Source organism: Cryptomeria japonica, chromosome 6 (assembly GCF_030272615.1).
Source record: "Cryptomeria japonica chromosome 6, Sugi_1.0, whole genome shotgun sequence".
Taxonomy (NCBI): Eukaryota; Viridiplantae; Streptophyta; class Pinopsida; order Cupressales; family Cupressaceae; genus Cryptomeria; species Cryptomeria japonica.
Genome location: NC_081410.1, coordinates 623,356,155 through 623,381,937, shown reverse-complemented (window position 1 = coordinate 623,381,937; position 25,783 = coordinate 623,356,155). Strand labels below are relative to the sequence as shown.

Below are 25,783 nucleotides of genomic sequence, written 5' to 3'. Positions count from 1 at the left end.
ACTGAAATAAATGATAAGGAGATATACTTCAAATCTGCAATTGTTGATGATGATTCAAAGCTCTTTGAATGTAATCATAAATGTTGAATGAATGGCATGACAAACACATGAGCATGAAAAACCCTAGTCACACACACATTCTTGCATTCAAAGAGTGATGTAACTCTCCTTCACAATGCTTGAAGGATGAAATGAAGCCTTGAATCTCCAAAAATGTGTGATGATGAATGCTCCACAAATGCATAAATAATAGGGTATGCTTCTTATGTCAAAATGAATTGATAGGATGTCTTTGTATAGGGTTCCCTGGGTAATCTACCGATTAGGCCGACCTCCAATAGTCAAGTATAGCCACAAGGACCAAAATCTATCAGGGAGGGGGAGTACCTACCCTATTTAAAATTGGGTCCATATTAAGGGGGACTAGAGCATTTTTGGGGTGCCCTAGTCCAAGACCAAGGCGCTCTACGGCCTAGTCCTCAAAAATCAGGACCAACCAATTAGGAAATAGGGGGTGACAACCTTCGGGATAGGCCCCACCCAATAGTGTCAATAGGTGACATTAGAGTTGGAGTGAAATGAGGCCAAAACAAGCCTAGGAGAAATGAAAATGAGATACGCTAAAATAGGAGCACAAATATGAGGTGTAAATTAGACTGGTTACAATTTATGACACTACAGGATCTATGTGTCTTTTGCATCTATCTATATAATAAAATTGGTGTGCTTCTCTCCTCAAGATAATTCCTTCCTCAATGGCTCTATTTCCATAGATGAGCTAGAGCAAATAGTTTTTATGTTGAAAAGAAAATGGATAAAACACTAGGTCCTGATGAATTTCCTATTGAGTTATTTCAAAAAATGTGGCTATTGTCAAAGATGACATTTTTTATGCCTCTAAGGAACTACACACTTCAAGGCAAGTGTTAATACATCTTAATAATAATAAAATTGGCCTTGTTTCCTAAGAACTATCATGTTTTAATTTTTTTGATGTCCAACATACAGCTCTCTAAAATACTATATATAAACTATTTTCCAAAACGTGTACTAAGTGGTTGAAATAGATTATTCCTTCTATCATTTCCCTAGAACAAGGGCTCTACACAAGGAGACCAAATTCCTCATTGGTATTGTTATTTTATATTAAATTATTCACTTTATGCATGTTAACACAAAAAATTTATGTTGGTGAAACTCAAACTTTTTGAGGCTTATGATAGGGTTTGCTAAAAAAATTCTAGAAGATATCCTATGTTACTTTGGTTTTATGATAACTAGATTCAATAGGTCATGGCTTGCTACAACTCTCTTTTTTTTTCTTATAAATGGTTCTTCCTCTACCATTTTCTATTTTGAAAGAGGACTGCATCAAAAAGTTCCTCTCTCTTTGTATCTCTTTCTCATGCTAGCAAAAGGACTTGTAGGTTTTTAAAACAACTCAAGTATTTAATATTTAGTTATTAATTTCACCTTGTGCAAGGTATGGGTCCACTTACTCATATTCAATTTGTGAATGGAACATGTTTAATAGGAAAGTACACTCTTGAGAAATTGATTACTCTTAGACAAGCTCTTGACATTTATATTTGTGCATCTAATCATCTCTTGAATTAGAAAAAGTCTCAAGTTTTCTTCTTCTCAAGTTGTTTCTCCTCCTTTTAGATATTTGGGTATCCCTTTGCCCCCCCCCCCCCCCCCCCCCCAAATTCTATTAGGGATGGTGTGTGGAGGAACAAACCTTATGGGGTAGAATTCTAAAGCTCCAATACTTGAGTCTAGAGAATCATTATTTTGTTCTCACGATGTTGACCCTCGGTCCCAAGGTCTCAACTATGGAAAATAATGAATTTGGGAAGTAATTTGACTAAAGCTAGCCTCTTTTGGCTTGTTCGGATTGTGACCATGCACATTTCTAAGATGATGTGTGGGACCAACATAATCCTATATGTGTGAAATTTCATGATCTCCTTGAATTAAAATGTAAATTTGTTGAATTTGGCTAGGTTATGTTTCTAATTTTTATTATGAAGACATGTAGGATGATATAAGTATTTGGAAATGGAAAACTAAAGATTTATGTCCAAATCAATCATTCTCTTTTCTCATTAACTGTTTAGCTCAAATTTTAGCATCCTAGAAGGTCTCTTTAGATAGGTCTAACATCCTTGGATGGGTACTAACAGTCCTAGGATTTGCATGGTACAAATTGGTTATAACACTCTTGGTAGAAAACCTTGAAGTTAGGAACTTGAAAGTTTTAAAAAAGGTCTAGTATCTTAAATATTGACCAGAGGTTAATGCTTTGATGTGGCTAGTAGTCATTGAACACGCTCAAAGACTAAGAGGGGGTGAATCGGTCTAAACCAAATTTTTAACTTCTAATCAGTTATTTAATCTACATCTAATAAAAAACAAGAACAGAGATAAATAAAACACGCAACCATGACATCAGATTTACGTGAAAAATCTCACAGAAGAAAACCCACAATGAGAAAATCTACTTGTTGCTACTATCCAAATCCAATCTCACAAGAGATAGTAATATTACAATACGTTTCCATGAGATGAGCCCATAAGAAAGTATACACTCCCTAAAGTTTTATGGCTACGCCAAAGGAAGCTTACTGCTCTCTGAATATTACAAAATTTACTGACATTTTGTCAACAATACACTATGTTGATTGAGGTGTTGAGGCACATAGATCTCTCTATCTTCCACACTCATTTCAATTGCTTTGATCTATCTTTTATATCCTCCACAAATCTTTAAAATACCACTTAGGTCAGCTACAAGGTGGCATATAGAGGAAATTTGTAACACCACATTAATCGACCTCAAGACACAACCCAATCAAAACAGGTCACAATAATTCATGCAAAAGGATTAACTAGTCCCAAAACACTTAAATCCAACTAATCAGTACTAGAGAGACGCAATCATTATCATGTAGATCATGGTATGAATGTCATAAGTCCTGCTAATCATTTCTATACTCTTCGTTTATGATTTAAAGTCATTTCACACTGGTACAAACAACATACTACTTGTGTAGGTGAAAAAAATAGAGTATAGAAGTTCATTATATCAACTCAACGCCTTGGAAACTGAACTTGCGGTACACCAAAGTATCTGAAAACTGAATACATTATTTCTTAGACATTAGTTAACATGTCCTCATATCCACTTGATTAAATATGCCATTATGATAAAATGTGGAGCAACCCAATAAGCCCTACGAAGCACTTTACTCTAACTTAGCATTGTTTGGTACACAGTTATCCATAACTCTTTCTACTGAGGTGATCTTAACCTGAAACTATTTGTCATAGAATATACTCATTTTACGAGTTAGACAACTTTTCAGATCATACTCCTAAATGTGGTACACAAGACTAATAGGATATCATTGTGAACAACTTGAAATCATACCCAAACATGTGTACTCATCTTCGCATCATACTTTAGACACCCAAAACTAACTCTGATAGATATTCATTATGAACATGAACTTCAAAATATGAGGTACAAATATATACAAATGGAGCTTACTCCAAGTCCTCTCCATCACTTCACTATTGAAAAGCGTCTCTGAACATCTTCATACATTTGGCATCAATGACAATAAACAGTGATGTTGAATCTTTTTCTTTCACATCTCTACAGATGTGATCTGCACCATAATGTTGTCATAACTGCATTGGTCTTTACTTTAGTTGTGTCATGGGTTATCTACACCATACTTCCTTTGTCTTAAAGTAGTGACATCAATGACAACAAACTACTCTATATCTGCAACAATCTCCTCCTTTGTCATTGATGGCAACACTTATTTCCAAGATGTCTTCTCTCTTCCTTTGACATCAAGGGCAAAGGGTAAGGGGTCTCCCTCTATGTCTATGTGTGTGTACTTCCCCTTTCTCTAAAGACTCAACTCACTCCCTGTGAGAAGGATGCTCCTAAAATAGATGCTATGTACATAATGTCTTGATCATACTCAAAGTGGCATTGGTAACCTTGATATTATATTTTGCATGTCTAAAGTTTAAAATTATCTTATCTACAAAACTTTTTTATTTTGAAGGTAGGATGTTCTTATAAATTACCTTCAATTGGGGAAGAGATGTGTCCTAATTCTTCTTTGTAGAGAACAAGATGTTTGATTGGCATTCAAACCGAATGTATAGATCCTCTATCTTTTAATTAACATTGTCTACTTCAACCAGGATACCAGTTAGTGAGGCTAGCCTTAGACTCATGACTTCTCTCAACTTACTTATTTATCCCTTTCATTTTTTCTTCTTGGTCTGTAAGTTGCTTCAACTGAGTGTGCAAGTTTTCAATTTGCGCTCTTGTAGCACCATCCTTGTCCTTCAAAGGATCATAAATATTGGCCAATTGAGTTATTTGTGAATCAATTGAGTCAATCTAATCATTTATACCTTTTGTAGATACGGGCCATTTCAAACAAAATTGATACAAAGCAGTGGCATCATCTAAGAACTTTTGTATGTTCTTCAAGTTCTCTTGCAGCTTATTATGTGCATTAGCTCATCTATCAAATGCATCAGCTAACCTTTTATCATTTAATTTATTCATTGCCACTTGTTTTGTCTACTTCTCTAGATGGGATGAGTGAGTCCTAAAGGACTCCAACAAAATTTTCATATGTTTTTGAGAGGCAAAGATGAATCAACTTTTACCTTTGGACATTCCTCTTGAATCATCTTTATGGATTCGTCCAATAATCCTGCATTCTCAACATGTTTTTGTGAAGTGGAATATATCTCCTGTTGTAACTTGTGGAAGGCAGATATATTGGACAAGTCAACTTGTCTATCATGTGTAGACAATTGCAAAAACTACAAAGTGATCACTGGTTGATATTGCAGTTGTTGTTTCAAGATACCTTTGATGGAATCGTCAAGAGAAACAGAGGATGATGCTTCTTCCTTCTTTTCTAGATTTTCCCCTATGTTGATATGTACGTGTGCTTGTTTTTTATGAAGGGTTGTCTTCTCTTGAGTGTTATTTTTCTCTTTCTTATTTTGTTCTTCATGCTTCTTTATATTTCTCGAAGGACCTAGAGGGGGAATCACTAATAGATCCAACATTTACACCCTTCATGACCTACTCCTCTTGCAAGTCCGGTACATTAGTATTATCCACACTAGACGAAGGTGATTGTTCATCATTTACTGCTTCAACCCTCTTTATTTCATCAAGAATTTTGTTTGTCACATCTTCAATTTATTTTTGTATATTGTCTTTGTCCTCCTTCTCCATGCTCATAAGAACATTTATTCTATGCTTTGTCCTAAACTCCTGAGCCTATCTTTTATATATCTTTACTTTTTCTTCTTTAGTGATAGAGGATCCGACATTTTCAAAATCTTGTTGTCTCATCTTCTCATCTATTTCTATTTCTTTTTCTCTCTTCTACCTCTGAACATTAGCAAGAACTTTTGGAATTTGGTCCAAGATATCACTCAAAGGCATATTGTACATCATTAATAAATGAATATTTCCTTTTTAATGGTATTTTGATCTACCAAATGCATTTTAGGATGGAGTTTTGTAGTTTCTTTTAAAATCTCATATTGCACAATTTTGTTAAGAACTACAGCGAATTGAATGGGCTCATGTGGGGTGCCACCAAAGAAGATTTCTTGGTTTTATTTTATTTCTTCTTGGGATTTGAAGTGCCTTCCTGCCCTTTTTCTTCTCCCTCTTCTTCTTCTTCCACATTCACAATTTCTACCTTCTTCCTTTTCGAATCCTTTTGTGCCAAAAATTCATATGCAGTTCTCCTTCTAGATGAGGCAAAATGAGTATATCTAGATGGCTTCAAACCAGTTGCAGTGGTAGAAACAGATCTTCCTAACCTTCTAGGTCCTGGAGCACTCTTCGGAGGAATGGAGATGGATTGGGGATCCTCTGCATGAGCATCGAAGGAGGGTTTTGGTGAAATACACCATAATTTATGCAACTTTTCTCTATTTTTGTCAATATTTTATGTTGCAGTAATATTATTTCTTTTATCCCTTATTTCATCATGTGTCCCATATCTCTCTCCAGTAGGCTCTATTGGTTTGTTGAGCATAATATCAGCATAGGCATTAATTTCTTGTTCTAATATCTCATAGAGAAATTGTGGAACCCAAGCAATTCTTTGTTCTACAACTTCCATGTAGCAATAATCTTTGTCCTCTAGAAATGTGATTTCTCCTTCATATTATGTTACCATGTTGGAGGGGAATCTATACCTTGCTTTCGTTTTAGCTTGTAGGCCTTTGAATAATCCCCATTTGATTTGGCTACAAATCTTTTAGTCCCAAACCCTCTCATATGATTTCGAATTTGGGTGGCAACCAAAAAGGACTTTTCCCAAATTTTACCCTTAAAGCTAGAAACCTCATTCAAAATGAAGAATGTAAGACAAATAATCAAATATCCAAACCTAACATTGTATCCAGTCTCCTTGTTTCTATTCAGATTCTCAAGTAGATACATCCTCGGCACTTCACATAAGTCAAAGATTGATCCTTCTTTAACCATTTGGTATGTAGTATGAATTGTGATACCAGTAGCTAATCCTTCTCTATTTGTAAAGTAAATTTTGTAAGCAATACACATAAAGGCATACCAGACCCCTAGATCAATAATATAATTTACACTCAAGGTTCTTTTGTCAAACTTGACCCCAATTAGTTTTGTAACTTCATCATGTTCAATGGTTTCCATCACCGGGATAGGTCCAGTGGAGCACAAGTTGGTAATGACCCTAATTGCATCCTTGGTGATCATATAGGTTTTATTTAAATAAATGAACTCATCATGAATTCTTCTTAGAACAATTCTTACCCATTCATGGTTGCCATAGAAACTAGGAAAATCATTCCACACATCCACTCTTTTGTCACCAAATTTGTATATCTTGGTTTGTATAGGCCAAGATCATCAAGGAGTTCATATCAGACAACTTCAAACTTTGTATGATAAATTTCATTTAGGGTAGAATGAATGTAGGCCCTCACATCTTCAGTATAGACCACAAATGTTGGGATGAAAGAGAATCCCCCATCCTTATCATCTTTTGTGGATTTAGATGAAAACTTCTTATGCTTAGGTCAAGTTCTTTCAACAACATCAATGACTTGTGGATAAGCCATTGAAATATCTTTTGAATTTTAGAAACTATGGTTTGAAATAACTCAAAAGAATACCTCTGTAAGCTATCACTGGGGTTTCACCTATATCATACCTTGGATGGCTTCTTCTCTTCTCATCTCTTCGCTTGAGTATTTGCGTTCAAATGAGATTAGATCGATCAAATGAGGCACAAATGCCATTGGATTTTCCCTACATTTTTGTCATAAATGCATCTATCCTTGTTAGGTAGTTTCTTGCCAAACAGTTTTATGTCCTCACTGAGATTCACAGACTTATTACAATACTTTGCATGATGTTTTGTTGATCTGCAACTTTGAGCAAACCACTACAATCATCCTTCACAAACATTTACCTCAAATGTACTAACATAGATTATCTTTCATACTAAGATTCTCAACATTTTGTTCTCTTTAGAGGGGCTAAAAGATTTGCAAATGATAACCCCCCCAAGTCATTGCTCTGACTTACTCTATTAAGACCTTTTTTGCACTATGCACAAACATATTGCCTTTCCTTTTCTCATCATCTTTCACTTATTTCTTCCTCCATACTTTTGTATTATTTTTCCTTTGCATATTCATGGTGTCTTCTTGTTTTGAACAGATGGTTTCACAAAATCACCTCTACAAAATTTTTCTTTATGACAAAAATTGTTGCATTTGTAACAAACAATGTAGCGATCCAGACCATAGTTATTTCTCCTTACCTTAGTATTGTCGCCTATAGCGTTATGACCAAACTTATTACATGTGTACCAGTAGCCATGGAAGGAATGAGGACTTACTACATTGTTTCTTTGAGGCACAAATGATCTCTTACTCATGTAGTCATCTCTTCTTGCCATAGTTCTAAAATTAGTTGCCTTATGAACAAACTTATTGCAAGAAAAACAATAACCATGAAATGATTGAGAATACCTTGGCTTAGTAGCTTGTTTAGAGAAATATTTCTTGAAGCCCTTCATCGGTTTGTTAACCTTTGTTTGATCATTATTCAACTTTTGCTTGTCACCTTTAGTATTCTTGGAGTCCTCAGCACAAACTCCATTCTTCTTTATCTCAGATGTGTCTTTAGAAGTATTTGACTTTGAGTTTTGACCCTTTTAATATTCAAGACCACTTTTGTCCTTGTGTGAATTTTGACTACTGATTATTTCATTGAGAATGTAAATGATATTTTCAAGTTTTAGGTTTTTTTCTATCTATTCTTTAGCTTTCTCCAATTATTTTCTTAGAGAGACAACTTCTTCTTCAAGCTTTAAGCATTCATTTGATTTGTCATGTAGCTTAGTGCTTAGACAGTCTTCAATTCTCTTTGCTTCCTCAACTTGCTTTCAAATTGGTGATAGTTTCTTTAGAATCTTTGAGTTTGGCCTTCAATTCTTTAGCTTCTATGCTTGCAATATCCAAATTTTCTAGAGGAGATTTGAGTTCTCCTTCAAAATCAACCTCACAGTCATCTGGATCGAATTTTATTGTGTACTTCAAGTCAAGATCATATTTTGAAGAAATCATGTTATTAAACATTGCTTATATTCCCATGTGTTCAAGTGCATGTTTTACCTTAGTTGTTAGATTTTATCAAAGAACCTTGCTATGATACTATTTGTTGAACACACCCAGAGACAAAGAGGGGGTTGAATCAGTCTTAACCAATTTTTTCACTTCTGATCAATTATTTAATTTGCATCAAATAAACAACAAGAACATAAAGAAATCAAACACACAATCATAACATCATATTTACATGGAAAACCCTATAGGGAAAAAACCAGAATTAGAAAAACTACTTAAAGCTACTATCCAAATCCAACCTCACAAGAGAAAGCAATATTACAATATTTTTTTATGGAATGGACCCATAAAGAAGTATACACTCCCTAAAGTTTTAGAGCTATGCCAAAAGAAGCTCACTACTCCTTGAATATTACAACAATTTACAAAAGTAATGACATTTTGTCAACAATACACTCTAGAGACATTGAGTCACATATATTTCTTTGTCTTCCACACGCATTTCAGTTGCTTTGATCTATCTTTTACATCCTCTACAAGTCTTCAAAACATCACTTAGGTCAGTTACAAGGTGGCATATAACCCACATTAGTAACACCACATTAGTCGGCCTCAAGACACATAACCCAATCAAAATATGTCACAACGGTTCATGCAAAAGGATTAAATGGTCTCAAAACAATCTTACATGATCAACACACATTTCTCCACTTGGCGCATGGTCCAAACATATGGCACAAAGCCTTCTAGCATGCCAAGTCGACCTTTCAAGCACTTAATACTTCAATCCAACTAATCTGAATGATACCCATACCAGAGATACACAATTGTTATCATGTGGATCGTGATATGAATGTCATGGGACCTGCTAATCATCTCTATACTCTCCTTTTATGATTTCAAGTCATTTCAAACTAGCGCAAACAACAAACTACTTGCACGGGTAAAAAAAATAGAGCATAGAATTTCACAATATCAACTCAACACCTTGGAAATTGAACTTGTGATACACCAAAGTATTTGAAACCTGAATGTATCATTGTTTAGACATTAGTTAACATATCCTCAAAGATGCTTGAGTAAATATGCCTGTATGATGAAATGCAAAGCAACCCAACAAGCCCTATGAAGCACTTTACTCTGCCTTAGGACTGGTTGGTACACAATTATCCATAACTCTTTTTGTGGGGGAGATATTGTCTTTAAAATATAGATATATCAAATTTCCAGCTCAACAATGTTAACTTCTGAACCACAAGATCATATCTTGTTGTGTGGAGGAATGTGGATCAAACATTGTGTCTTTGTCATAGAATATACTCAGTTTATACCTTAAACAACTTTTCAGATCATACTCCTAAACGTGGTACACAAGCTTGACAAGATATCAATATGAACAACTTGAAATCATACCCAGACATGTGTACTCATCTCTTCATACTTTAGACACCAAAACTGACTAACTTTGATAGATATTCATTATAACCATGAAATTCAAAAGATGAGGTACAACTGTGTACAAATGGAGCTTGCTACAAGTCTTCTCCATCACTTCACTATTGAAAAACGTTTTTGAACATCTCCACACATTTGGCATCAATGACAATGTATAATAATGTTGAATCTTTGTCTTTCATGTCATCACATAACTGATCTACACCATAATGAAGATATGTGGATGTCATAACTGCACTGGTCTTCACTTTTCTTGTGTCATGGGTTATCTACACCATACTCCCTTTGTCCTTGATTAGTGACATCAATGACCAAAAAAAAACTACTCTCTATTTGTAACAATAGCTTTAGATAAACTTTTTCATAATGATATTTTTTTAAATGTGTGGTTGTCGATCTAAATAGATGTATCATTTGCTTTCAAGATGAAGAAATGGGAAACATCTTGTGTTAACATTATCCCTTAATTTGTTGCATGATATTAGTCCTAGTCTAATTTGTCATAATATCTGGTGGGAATGCAATTAGATAATTTTCAACAATACTACTTGGAATTGGTCAAGTTTGGAGTAGAATTGTGACTAATTTAAAAGAAACTTGTCAGGTTTGGATTTGGGATCATCAAGCTACTTCTTGGTGAGAAATCAAAGTTTTGAAGAGACTTCGTATTTCTGCAACTTCTCCCTCCTTTGCTTCTACTAATAATAACCATTAAAAACTATTTGCCTTACAAAATGGAAAGTCTAAGTTTGGTTAAAATTAATGTTGGAGCTTCAAAAATAATCTTTAAAATGTTGGCATGGGAGCTGTTTGTGATCACCATAGTAGCAAGATTATGTTATGGTTTGCTAGTAGTCTTGGTGTTGGTTCTAATAATTTTGTTGAGGTTATAGTCATTTGTCAAGCTCTTTTAGAAGCAAAGTTTAAGTATTTTACTAATATTATTATGAAATCTAACTATAAATTTTTGATTGATCACTTCAACAAGTAGCCTTCCTCTCACTTCCAACAATGGCATCTGAATGAATGTAAGACATCAACTTCCTCATTTGTGGTTTCAATTTTTTTAAGTGGAACCATACTAGAAAGAAAGGAAATAATATTGCTAATTTTTTTTGCTAAATCAACCTCTACCAAGAATGGTACCAAGATTGAAACTAGAAATAATCAAGACTGGCCTACCTAAGACTTGAGAAAAGAATTTATTGTTTTTGTGAGTGCTAACTACAATGCCTCCTTAGATTATAGATTATTGTTGGTGTGTTAGTTCTTGCAACATTGGTCTTGTTTATTTCCATATGGTTAACACTAATATTACACTTGACACTCTAAGAAAAATATTACCTTCGACATTCCAAGAAATTATTGTCTTTAGGGTTTGGAGAGTTCCTCTTCTCTTGTTGATTGTCTATTATCAATGCATCTTGATTTTCTTAATTTTCTAGAATTGTTGTAACATAGGTCTTTCAGATTTATAGACCTACTTTGCAATTTGTTGATATTCTAACAATATGTTTTGCCTACATGGTTAAAAACTAATATGATTTATACTCACAAATACAACTTTTGGATCCTATCAAGAGTGAAATCTTTAGAATGAACAAGTACAATATGAAATATATTTTTTAGGATCTTCAAAATTATGTAGAAGAAAAAATGACAACACAAACTCAACATGATGCACAAGAGGCCCAAAGCTCCCCATAAATTTTCCCCTTTTAGTTATGGTATTTAGAGTATTAGTGTATATATAGTTGGCATTGCAATATAGACACTATTAGATCTTTTCAATAATTGTCTACCAAGACATAGAAACTAAATTTAATGTGAAAGTATTTTTTAAATAATAAAAATACATCACAAAAATTGAAATATTTCAGTACTACAGATTGAAAAGTTTGCAAGTTGATTTTTATAAAAAAATAAGTTCTACAATAAATTAAAAAGCTAATAAATACAATATTGAATAACTATAAAAGTATTATAAATAGTTAATTATATAAATACAATTATCTATTTAATATTTATTGAAGAAGATTATATAATAATAAACAACCTAAAACTAAAATCTAATTAATAAATTCTACACCTTATCTATTTAATACAAAACCAAAAACATTTTACTCAACAAATTACCCAAATTAAAAATAGTCAATCAATTAATTTTAAATTAAATTATTAAATTTTTATATTTTAATATATTTAAATAAAAATAAGAGTCTTACTAAATAAGATTTTCCAATTGTTAAGGCATTCTAAAAAGGCTCTTAGGATATAACTCTCATGTACTAATGTTTAGTACACACTTGTACGATAGAGAAAAACTCTAAATAAATTTTAATATAATCTTTATTGAAAAAACTGGCAACGATATACCTAGCTATTATCAAATCTCATCCTCTCAGTCCCTGATTGACTACAGGATCAAAGAATAGTTGTTGCTTCTTGAATTTCCTATAGCAATTGAAGTTTGCTCAGAAATGGGCGTCGTATTTTCAAAGGTTCTACTTAGTTGTACCAAACTGATTGACTAAGTCCGTGAATGTACAAGAAGTTGGTGCAAGCAACTTCAGTACGACCAACTCAATTTTTTGAAAACGAAAAAATTTATTTGGTACATGGTAGTACCGTTGTGCTGCAGGGATTAATTGTAGTACATCTTTCATAATTGCTTATTTAAATTCAAGCCCAGATAAGGATTCCCATGAAACAAAAAAACCAGATTGTGTATTGACCTGCCCTCTGGTTATAATTCATTGGGCATATAACAGATTTGATCCAAAATGATGCATATGACATTTTACTGGGGATGGCAAGTGACTCTTCTTTTTGATCAGTGGAAGACACATTCATTCTTACAGTACTGGGCCTCTTTGTTGGTCTTGTTTGCGGTAAGCCTATTTCATGAATATGTTGTGAGCTTGCGAGCTCACCTCAGAACTAGTCAATTGTTAAAGCAAACGGAGAACTTTATGGAAGGTCAAGCAATGCTTCTCCCGGGCCAATTTAAGAAGAGAGCTTGTATACTCAAAGCAGGGGAGACAGTTCTGTTTGCTGTGAATGCACTGTTGGGTTATTTGTTGATGTTGGCGGCCATGTCGTACAATGGAGGAGTTGTGTTAGTGATTGTGTTGGGATTGAGTGTGGGATTCTTTTGGTTCCGCAGTGGGAATTATGTTGCTCAGGAGGAAGAGCTTCAGCTTTCCTCCGACCCATGTTCTTCATGTACTTAGGCTTAAGTCGCATTCCTGGTGTGGCTGGCTCTAGCCCATGCAAAAATATTCAAGTGTAATGTTCTGGATAAAATAAGATTCCAATACCATTAATCTTATAGAGAAAATGTGTATTGTGTTTTTCTCCAATTTGATTAGTCCATATCGTTCAACAAACCTAAATTCAAGTGTAGCAGCGTCGTCTATTTGATTATCTTGGTTAAATGGGCTTTTCCATTAGAAACATTTCGTTTCTGCTAACAAAAGACTCTCCTAGGGTACCTCAAAGTGGATTACTTTCTATGGAGAAGTTTGTTTTTAAATAAATTTGAAATTTGTAGGTCACTCCCATAAAAAGTACAACAAAATATCTCGCAAGATGAAGTTTGTGATTTTAAACATGTCAATCTCCATCTCCGATTTATATATTGAACACTTTCAGTAACTGACTTATCAGACTCATCCTTGTACTGAAAGGCTGGTTCTGCTCTGTGACTGCTTTGTTCTCACCCCATTCACTCACGGCCTTCAGGAGCCTAGCCTATCAAGACAGTGACGTGCCCCTTTTTACTGTGGTGGGACAACGATAGGGTTATAGATGATGTAGACTTTAGTCTCCCTATTTTTTGCCCTTTCCCTCAAACCACCTGCAGATGGGTTGGCAATTGTATATTCCAACACGTTGATGACATGACAAACTCTGTGGGGCGTGCCATACATTTCCTTGCCAAATTGGAAACATTCATGATTCCATGCAATCCAACAACCATAAGTTATAAATACATATGGAAATTTGTCACTAGGATGCCAGAGAAGAATTGCATTTGTTAAATAACAAAGCTTGAAGCCTGAAGATGAAAATCACAGATCAACACAAACTCTCTAAAGGTATCTGTGATGAAAGAACCCATCAACAAATAGAGTTGCTGCTTACCAAAAGTATTGATCTTCAATACCTCCAAGAAGGAATTGACAACGAACTCACTATGACAACAAAATTGATCATATATATCCATTGTACAGCTGCCCAGTTCATGCCACCACAAAGCCAGTGATGGTGGCATGGTGGCGGTTTATGTCTACCATAATGGTAAGATGATAAGACACTTTGTAAAGTCATTCAATGTCTTTGGCATGTGGGAGTACCTGTAATCTGTCTAATATTTGCTTCTCTCAATTGTTCTAGGTCCACTCCTAACCAAATTGTTCCATTGGTAAAAAAAGCCAACTTTGGTTTGTGGCACGTTCACTTCTTTTCACCCTTGGCTGTCTACAATAGTAACTTCTATATATACCGCCCACTGTGAAAGGCCTAGAAGCTATCATCCATGATCCATATATTAATCTAGAATGAAAGAGAGAGCACTATCAAAGTGGTGAAAAAAAAAGGCAGTAGCCCATGCAAGATTTGGTTCTGCAGTTTCACCATTCCACTGGAGCTTCTAGAGGGATGCCAGCAGTGATGATGATGCTAATCTAATCATGAAATAGTTATCTCACCAAGAAAGTATTCTGAGCCAACTGAAACAGAAGAAACAAAAGAAGACAGAAATAGAGATTCTTTAGTACCACGCCAGTTATTGACAGTCCGAAATGATCAAAATCTGAAGCTTAGTTTCTGTCCCATTAACTTGAAATCAATCCCTCTCTCTCTCTCTCTCTCTCTCTCTCTCTCTCTCTCTCTCTCTCTCTCTCTCAACTTGAAATCAATCCCCCCCCCCTCTCTCTCTTAGATATATATATATATAGCTGTCCCCAAAAAATGGCCCTTGACTGCCATCCCCCAAAAAATGACTCAGACTGCTATTCCAAAAGAATGGCCCTTGACTGCCATCCCCCAAAATATAACTCTCAGACTGCCATTCCAAAAGAATGTCACTCCGACTGCCGTCCCCAAAATGTGTCCCCTGCTGTCCCACCATCCCCATCCCCATCCCCAAAATGCCATGGAACATTGTGATTATACATGATTGTATTACACATATAATTGATCAACCAACCCTACTAATCAATTACCTCAATTTAAGTTCTCCAAATTAAGCAAATACTTCAGATCAACAGTTTCTGATCAATCAAACCAGGTCCAGTTCATCACTAGCAAGATTACCGCTCTATGTGTGTGTGTGTTCCACTCCTTCATGTGTGCATTTCTCTAGCCAACAGGTGGAACAACATCCAACACCATCAAACCGAATTTAGTTCTTCCCAGACAAATATTAGAGAGAAAGAGGTGGAAGAGCAGGAATAACTAAAGTTAATACATGCGGCAAAGAGAAGAGATGAACAATGACCCAATCTATCAGGCAAGATTGATCCATAAAAGGATCAGATAAATCATAAACTTCATAGCAACAAGATGTAACTCAAGAAAACACTTTACATGAAAGGAGAAGAGGTGATACTTGGATGCCGGATAACATTCAGAATGGTATGGGACATCTCAGAGTAGGCTTTGGCAGACCTGAAAATTGAGGAAAAGCAGACTTTTGGCTTCTATGCAAAACCATCAATTTTAGATAGGTGGCAATTTTGTAATCAGTTAAGCAGCTTCATATAGAATAACAACAGTTTTGTGTTAAGGAAATGAAGCCTTTTTATTAATGGCAACTTCATAATCAACAGAGCAATTGCATCCAGAAAAGCAGTAGTTTTGTAATTCCCTCTGATGTGACAAGTGGCAATTTTGTCATGTGACAAAAACGGCTCATGGTGTTCCAATTTCCCCAACTATTTAACTTCCTTCAGCTTTGAGCTTTTGCTAGCAATTGTAAAAAATAAATATATTGTTGTGTACCCAAGATAGGCAATGGAATGGCATGTAAATGGATTAGGTTTGAATTCACATGAGTTTGTTGTTCCAATAGACTGTGTTTTAGGCAATTTGCAGAACTGGGAGGTGTTTGGAGAGTTCATAAGAGATCTCACAAACTACAAAAGTTAAACTCAGACAGGCTGGTGCCCAAGAGGCCTAGGATTCATATTGCCATTTGAGATAATGATTGACTGTTTTGGCTATTTTGAATCAATTTTTGATAGAGTTTTCTCCCAGAACCTGGGTTCTACAAGTAGATCTCTATTGTCTTCAATTGTATGAATGCTTATACTCATTTTCTTACAATCTCTAAGGTTAACACTGCTTAGAGAATTCAAGCCTTTCATGCTCTTTATCGAGATTTGTTGTTGATGGAACTATTGTATGGAATATCCATTATAGTTTACAGATCAAGGGTAGAGGATGGCAAGCGAGTATAACTGTTTATGGCAATCCCCACTGTATAATGTATAATAGAGATGATTCAAATATAACCCAAGGCCTGTCCAGAGTAGATTACCATCATCGACAATCCCCAACATGCAATTCAACAGTGATGGCAATCCATCATGATGCTCATTGCTCAAACAGTAATGTGTGTAACCCTCAATGCTTTTTATACCCCCTTACCATTTGCCTTTATCAAAAAAGAGAACCACTCCAGCACAGCGTTAATGCATACAGCAATTCATTCATCATGCAAAGCAAGATGTTTGATCCTTCAATGGGGCCATGACAATCCTTGGTATGATAAAGTAGAGAACCATCATGTGGTCATTCATTGGGTTATTCCATTTGTGTTAGGCTAATAATACTAATAGCCACTTGGATTGATCATAGCAAGAACAGAACACACGGATGCTGGTATCCAATAGTGGCTATTTAGATAAAACCTAGTACCCAGTAACAACTCAAACATTTCTTACTATCTGATAGCATCTCGAATAAATTGCAGTTTCAACTTAGTGATGGCGGCTTAGACATGCAAGCATGAGTATTCCTATATTATGAAAGCAATTGACCTACACCTACCTCTCCCATCTGATCTACCCCTTCTATCTCTTTTCTCTTTATCGTTAGAAAATCCCCCTCTTTATCCTTCACCAAACTGCTTTTTCAAGACAAATAGACACACCGTCCTTTCATTCAATAAGAAGATGACTCCTCCACCTACTCTTCCCCTAATGCATTCAGCTCTTGCAACAACACCCACAAATCAAAGAATAGCTGCAAGAATATCTCCTCTCCCTTTACTCTTTATAGGTACCATCCGTAAGAGAGGCAGGCCAACCATGTAACATATAGTATATGAGAGGCATGGCCCATCGATATATGACCATCATCAGTGATCCCCATCATACAACAATATTCGATACTTTGTTGGAACCATAGCAATCATCATTAAGTAGAGGAGCATCATATGGTCAGCAATTGGGTTAATCCACTCATAGTGAGCCAACAAAGCATTAGTAGTCATTCCTCTAAAGGTCATTCCAAGGAAGATATTACATCTATTATATTTTGTTTGCAAGTGATATATTATAGAGTTGTATCAACTATCAAGTATATAACTACAAGATGGCAAAATGCTACAATACTATATATTTTATTCAACAAGTCTTTTTCAATTCTATTCCATGGTCTAGTTTACCCATGCACTTGATTGCCTATACCTCGAAGGGCATTTAGGATCACTCACACCTTGATCAATAGGGCATTTTGGCACTCTTGCTCTTCCTTCTTTCCTCTTATAGGAATGCTTTGAGTATCATATGTGCTCCAAGCATAATGAGAATATCCTTCAAGCTCCTTCCCTTCCGATCAAGGTTGTTGGTCAAGCCATCAAACAAGTTCCTCTCCCTCACTGTCCTTTGGCTTCCTATCCTTTGTCAAGGGGGTGCCAACTATGTGCAGCTATAGCTGCCCTCTCCCCTCATCTTCCTCTCTATACCAATTGAGGGTAGACTATAGTTGAGCTAATGCTAGTCAAGGTGCAAGCACAAAAGGGATTCAGTAAAAGAAGAGTTTAGGCTCTAGAGAAGACAAAAGGCGCCACTTGAAATAACAAGAAAGTGATTGTTGGTGAGATAAGGTTGTGTAATCATCATTGGTTCATCTAGGAACTGCTTGAAAGAACAATAAAGTAACCTCTCTTGCTTGTTAAATAAAACATAACAAGTGGATAGATTGTTTCACTCATGATTCAAGAGATATAGGAACTAAGCATTCAAAAAAGGAAGAGCCATTCAGGAAAAAAAAGAGACCACTTGAAAAAGGGAGAGCCATTTAGGAATAAGAACAAACCACTTGGAAGAAGGGAACCATTGGCGAAAAGAACTGCAAAACTACCCTTGATTCTACTTCTAATCACTTTCGATTCCTGAAGGATGAGTCGCTCCCAATCGTTGAAGGACAACAAAAGATCAAGGGAAAGAACCACGCAAAGTTAAACTGGAAGAACCTTTGCATGTCCTAACAGCTTTGACAAGAAAGGGGAATATCATCCATGATCTATGGATTTTCGATTAGGAAACCATATCCACAAGTCTAGAGTGGATTGAAGTATTCAAATCTTTTCTCTAGAGTGGATTCAAACCTTTGCTCTAATAGCTTAGAAGAAAGGGGGAACTGCAAAGACCTAGCTCAAGTTAAATGGGCCTTTGCTGTCATGTTCCCTCCTTAATCATTATTTATATCTTGAATGAAACAATTACAACGAATGATTATTTAGAATTATTAACTATTTATTTATTTATTAAATATTATTATTCATATTTATTTAAATAATAATAATATTCTTGAAATATTATTATATTATGATCATTTAGAAATATTATAAAGGAATATTACATATTAATATATTAATGATATTATTAATAAAAAAACAATAATATCTATAATATCCCTACATCTAAATATTAATCTACTAAATTAATTTAATGTGTAAATATTTAATAAATTAGTCTTAATCACGAAATAAACTAAACCATCCCACTAAGAAAGATTCAATAATAGTCAACATTTGATTAAACAAATTATGCAAGACATCGATTGGAGTCAAGTTGACTAAGCCATATGAAGATCCTTGACCAAGATCATCAACAGCCTTCCGTTTCCACAATCGCTGATCAAGAGGAATCGTATATCAGAGACAACATCGATGTTTACATAAAAGCAATGGATTACATCAAGAGAGTATAATTAACAAACAACAATCTGTATATATTGAAGCCTCCATGAGCAATTATATCAAACATGAAGCAAAATAGGCATTAATGTCATCATTATCGCCGCCCAAAAGAAGTGTATCAAATGCTGTTAATTAATAAATTAGTTATCCACATAAGGTGCGATTACCATGAAATTCAAATAGTCAAGTGGTGCGATTTGTAGATAAGAGTAATTTAATTAATGAATAGGTGACTCACGAAAAGGTTAATATGAAGAGATGTCTCCCTTCGTAAAGAAACTAGAAGCTATAAAAAGAATATTAAATGAGAATTGAAATGGGAGGGATACGTAATACTAATGCACCAGAAATCAGTAAATAGAGAAGGAAGTGTAGACTAAGTAAAGAACTTGTTTCAGATTTATATAAAGAATTTGTGACGGAATTGGGAGAAGTCAATGATTTGGTTTAAGATAGATTTAAGAGGAGAAATAATGAATAAGGAAATAAGAAAAGACAAAGGCCTCTGTTATTATACTGTCTGGGAATCACATTGGGGTATGAATCCGAGAATATAATACTATTAACATAATATAGTGCTGTTAACATAAAGTAATACTAATATGGTATGACACAATTCAATATTATTAATATGACAAGAAAGTTACATAACATAATACTACAATATAATATAATATAATGATGTCAATATAACATAATGCTGGTAATATAATATAAAACTGTAATATAATATAAATTATATAATACAATAATGTTATTACATAATAGAGATAACATCATAATGATAGTTTAATAAATGCTTTCCTCTAACTATAGTGTCCCTCTATTGTAATCACTATATATTAAATTTGTGATTCTAGGACACAATATTAGAAGGTCCCATTAAGGGCCATTACATTTGCTCTTATTGAGCGATTGTTACTTGACCCTATTGATTGTTTTTTGGTCATGTGAATTGTTTTGTTGGTCAGTTAAATCTAGAAAGGTAAAGTGGATTGCAAATAAGGAGGAATCACTCTGTGTAATTGTCTTAAGAGTATTAGAATTGTCTTATGATGCCACAAATAGAATTTGATTGCACTGATCCAGCTAGAATTTAATTGTGTAGCATAGCACCAGAATTCACTGCCACTTGAAGAAAGGGGGAACTGCGCAGATCTAGCTCAAGTTAAATGGACCTTTGCTCTTATTGAGTGATTGTTACTTGACCCTATTGATTGTTTTTTGGTCAAGTGAGTTGTTTTGTTGGTCAGTTCAATCTAGAAAGGTAAGTGGGTTGCACATAAGGAGGAATCACTCTGCTTTGTGTGATTGTCTTAAAAGTATTACAATTGTCTTACGATGCCACAAATAGAATTGAAGGAATCCAGTTTTTATGATATTTCATTCTTTGGAGTGTGTTATTCCAGTTTGTGCAAAACCAATTATAAGACTTGCCCCAGGCTGGATTCATGTGTTCAAGTTCTTATTCATGGGTGGGTAGTGCATCTGCTCCTCATCCTTGCATTTCCCACTTTTCCAGCAGATATGCTTATCAATGTGGGAGCTTTATCTCTTTAAATATAATTGGGAGTTTTCTATCCAGACATTTATTAATCTTAATTTAGAGTAATCTGGGTTGGGTGAGTCCTGTCTAAAAATGGAGGGAAAGTACCAAAGAAGTTTCTGATCCAAATTTCTTAATCCCAACCATAGTCCCGAGGCGGGTCGCCCTTGCTGAGGCCAGGCGCCTTTGGACTCGGACTCGGCCAACAAACTCACCGAATCCTGAGGCCTAGACTCTACTGCCCATGCAACAATAAAAAAGCCAAAAAAAATTAAAAAGTCTTTGTTTTAAGTGGAATAAATGGTGAATATGTCCAAGGATGATGTGGATGTTAGGAATTGCACGTAGAAAATATCAATTAAATGTAGATAAAGATTAAACAGAGGAATGAAATAAAAGTCGTTTGAGCTTTCGAGGGCGCTGCCCCCAAAAACCCCCATGGGGGCACTGCCCCTCTGTTAATGCATGATAGCTTCGGTAAGATAAATGATTGGATGAGAGATAAATGAAGTCTCTCATTCAATCATTTATCCTATCGATAAACTATGATGAAAAACGTCAGGCTATTGTTCCTTCATTTGATGATCATTCTTCATATATATATGTTCAATCTACTTGTAAAGTTCGATTCATTCTTAACTATCGATAATCATCTCATAGCACAGAATACCGATTGACATCGGTTTGCATTATAACGTAAGCACCCCGATTAATATCGGTAATCATATTAACTGTGATCACCGATTATTATCGGGCTAACCAATGTATTCCGATTAATATCGGTTGATGCATTAAGCGGTGAACATTGATAATTATCGGGATTTACTAGTATACACCGATTGGTATCGGGTGGTAAATTAAGCATACACCGATTGGTATCGGGTGGTTAGTTAAGTATACACTGATTGATAAATGATACAATAAGTTAAAGGGTGCGATCAAGTGATGTCTTGATGGATCATGTCTAAAAGACATGACCGGTCAAGGCATTGCTTGATCCTCCCTGCTTGCATATACATATCAATCGGCACTTGTGAGAAGGATATTGAAATCAATAAATGTTCCTCTCACCTACAATATAAAAGAAGATAATCAGATTTATCATATTATATATATAATGCATAGTTAAAAGAAAAGATAACCTTGAATATAACTTGCATCTTGAATTGAGAATTGAATAACATTTACGTGGTATCAGAGCTATAGTTAAATCGAACTTGAGGCTGTTCAATTTTGTGAAAAATTCAAAACAAGCATATATTCAACATCACAATTCTTCGAATGGCTAGCGCTATCAGATTTGAAGATAGACTCGGAGGAGGTGATGACTTCTCAGCATGGAAGTTCAAAATTCAGATGATTCTAAAAGAAAATAAAGTCGAATCATTTGTGAAAACTGAAACTGCAGAACCTGAGACTGAACCTGACAAAACAACTTGGAGAGAGGGAAATGAAAAGGCCATCAAAATTATAGTTGATGGGGTGAGAAATAATATTATGCCCATCATAAGGAAACATGAAACGGCCTACAACATGTTCAAAGCACTTGAAGATGCATTTGAGATATCCAATGCTAGTAGAACCTTGGCTTTAAAAAGAGAAATAAATCACATTGCCATGATCAAAGGAGAATCAGTCAATGCCTACTTCATGCGAATATCAGCTCTAAGGGATGAACTAGCAACTCTTGGATATGAGATCCAAAGCAAAGAATTCACACTCGTTGCTCTAGATGGGTTGCCTAGTATATGGGAAACATTCGTCCAAGGCATCAGTGCAAGGGATGAATTTCCAAAATTCGATAGGCTAAAGGCAGACTGTCTCCAAGAAGAATCAAGGTTAAATAAAAAAGGGGTCAAGCAAAAGAATATAGATGAAGGTCTCCAAGTTCTAAATACAAACTCAAACAAGAAAAGCAAGCAGAAACAATTTAGGAAGCGAAAAGGTCGTCATGGCAAGAACACCTTCAAGAAGGACCTTTCACAGATTCAATGTTACAGATGTGACAAATTTGGGCACTATGTTGCCAAATGTCCAGAAAGAGCCAAACAACAAGCCACATTTGCCAAAACAAGAAAATTTAAAAGGGAAGAAGACTCCGAGAAGTATGTACTCTATTCGGCACTTACAAACAAAGCATCAAACAAAGTTAATTCTTGGGTGATCGACAGTGGATCATCCAGACACATTACAGGATTCAGAGAAGTGCTAGACTCCATGATAAAGGAAAATGATGAGGAAATGACTATCGGAGATGACTCCACACATCCAGTCAGAGGAGTTGGAACCTGCATCATCAAACTAAAGACAGGTGTATCATTACAACTTAAAGGAGTAATATATGTCCCAAGCATCAAGAGAAACCTAGTCTCCATATCAGCACTAGAAGATAATGGATACAGAGTGACCTTCATGGACAACAGAGTGTTGGCTTGGCCAAAGAATTCATCCATCAAGAAAGTTAAAACCATTGGTCAAAGACAAGGCTACTTGTATGAGTTGTGCACAGAGCCCAACTTAGCCCTAATCCATGAAACTACAGATGCTAATGAAGTCTAGCATAGAAGACTAGGTCACCTGAATTTTAGAGCTTTATCATCAATGGGAAACCTTGTCACGGGCCTACCTAAGTTAAAGCAATATCATTTAGGAGCATGCAAAGGATGTGCCCTAGGTAAAAATACTAAGGGTGCTTTTCAAAATAGTACTAGGAAAACAAGTAAAATTTTAGAGTTAGTTTATTCTTATGTATGTGAACCCATGTTTGTACCTTCTTTAGGGGGATTTTTGTATTATATAATATTTGTTGATGACTACTCTAGGAAAACTTGGATCTACTTTCTGAAGTGTAAAGAATCAGAAGAGATTCTCAATAGGTTTAAAGAATTCAAATCACTAACAGAGAACTACTCAGGAAATAAAATTAAAACCCTAAGAACTGATAATGGGGGGGAATACACATTAAAATTATTTAAAGATTTTTGTAAAAATTCAGGGATTAAGAGGGAGTTAACAATATCTTATAATCCTCAACCAAATGGGGTAGCTGAGAGGAAAAATAGGACAATCGTAGAAGCTGCCAAAGCTATGATTCTTGATCAGAATCTAAATGTCAATCTTTGGGCAAAAGCAACTAGCACTGTTGTATATATTCAAAATAGATGTCCTCACTCCCACCTTGAAGATAAAACCCATGAGGAAGTCTTTACTAAATCAAAACCAGATATCAGCCACCTTAGGATATTTGGATGCCCTGTCTATATTCATGTACCTAAGGAGAAAAGATTAAAATTAGAGCCTTATGAAAAAAGGGGAATACTTGTAGGATATAGTGAAACCTCCAAGGCCTACAGGATATATATACCTAGTCAAAAGAATATTGAACTAAGTAGGGATGTGATCTTTGAAGAAGACTTAGCCTTCAAAAGAGCCCAAAGCTCACTAGAACCTGAAATCTATATCCCTACCCCTAGCATAGATGAAGACCTTGCTCCTGAGCTTCACAGGGAGAGTCTTGAAGAAAATGAAAATGAAAATGAAAATGAAACTCAAAACCCACCTAGAGAAAATTTCAAGAAAAGACCACTATGGGCCACCAAAACTGTAGAAGAAGCTCAGAAGTATGTTGCCCCTTCAGGGACTTTCAGAGAAAGCAAAAGGCCTAACAAACTGATCAACTACGTCGCTCTCTTAAATAATCTTTCAAGAGCAGAACCTACTAATGTATCAGATGCACTTAAACACCAAGTATGGAAGAATGCCATGTCTGAAGAATACCAATCCATTATGAAAAATGATGTTTAGAAAATTGTTCCTAGGCCGACTGGGAAATCTGTTGTCACCTCCAAATGGCTCTTCAAAATCAAGCATGCTACAGATGGCAGCATTGAGAAACATAAGGCTAGATTTGTAGCCAGAGGGTTTTCTCAAAAGGAAGGAATTGATTATGAGGAAACATTTGCACCTGTAGCCAAATACACTTCAGTAAGAGCAGTCTTAGACATTGCAGCATCAAAGGGATGGAAAGTTCATCAGATGGATGTTAAGACAACATTCCTTAATGGTGAGATCTCAGAAGAGGTATACCTAGAGCAACCTGAAGGGTTTGAGATTCATGATGCAGAGTCACATGTGTGTAGACTCAAGAAAGCTCTCTATGGGCTTAAATAGGCTCTCAAGGCCTGGTATGAAAGAATTGATACCTATCTCTCAAAATTAGGCTTCTCCAAGAATGATGCAGATCCTAACCTCTACTATAAGCAAAACAAAGGTGATATGCTAATATTAATTTTATATGTTGATGATTTGTTAATCACAAGAAAATATCACCTCATAGATCAGTGTAAGAAAGACCTTGCTAAAGAATTTGATATGAAGGACTTGGGACTCCTTCATTACTTCCTAGAATTGGAAGTATGGCAGAATACTGATGGCATTATACTAAACCAATGTAAATATACCTTGGACATTTTGAAGAGATTAGGAATGCTAAATTGCAGACCCATGACCACTCCAATGGAAACAAACCTTCATAAACTTAAGGAAGCAGCAGCAGAATCACAACCATCATATCCTACTCTATATAGGCAAATGATTGGGTCTCTGATGTATCTTGTAAATACAAGACCAGATATATGTTATGCAATTAATGCCTTGAGTCAGTTTATGTGTGAGCCTAAGGAGATCCACCTAATTGCAGTAAAACACATTATGAGATACTTACAAGGTACTCTAAACCTTGGTCTCAAATATGAGAAAGTTGATCTAGACCTACACGGATTTACAGACTCAGATTGGGCTGGAAATGCGACTGACAGAAAAAGCACTTCAGGGTGTTGCTTCAGTTTAAGCTCAACCATGATATCCTGGATCAGCAGAAA

The 25,783-nt window shown here is 35.3% G+C and overlaps 1 protein-coding gene across 1 annotated transcript; it reads left to right on the top strand.

The window, feature by feature from the left end:
- The first annotated feature begins 12,615 nt into the window (after positions 1-12,615).
- LOC131048631 (copper transporter 5) lies at positions 12,616-13,519 on the top strand. Its single transcript, XM_057982667.2, has one exon. It carries the CDS (start codon positions 12,927-12,929, stop codon positions 13,374-13,376), a length of 450 nt encoding a protein of 149 aa, XP_057838650.1. The 5' UTR covers positions 12,616-12,926; the 3' UTR covers positions 13,377-13,519.
- The last annotated feature ends 12,264 nt before the right edge of the window (positions 13,520-25,783 follow it).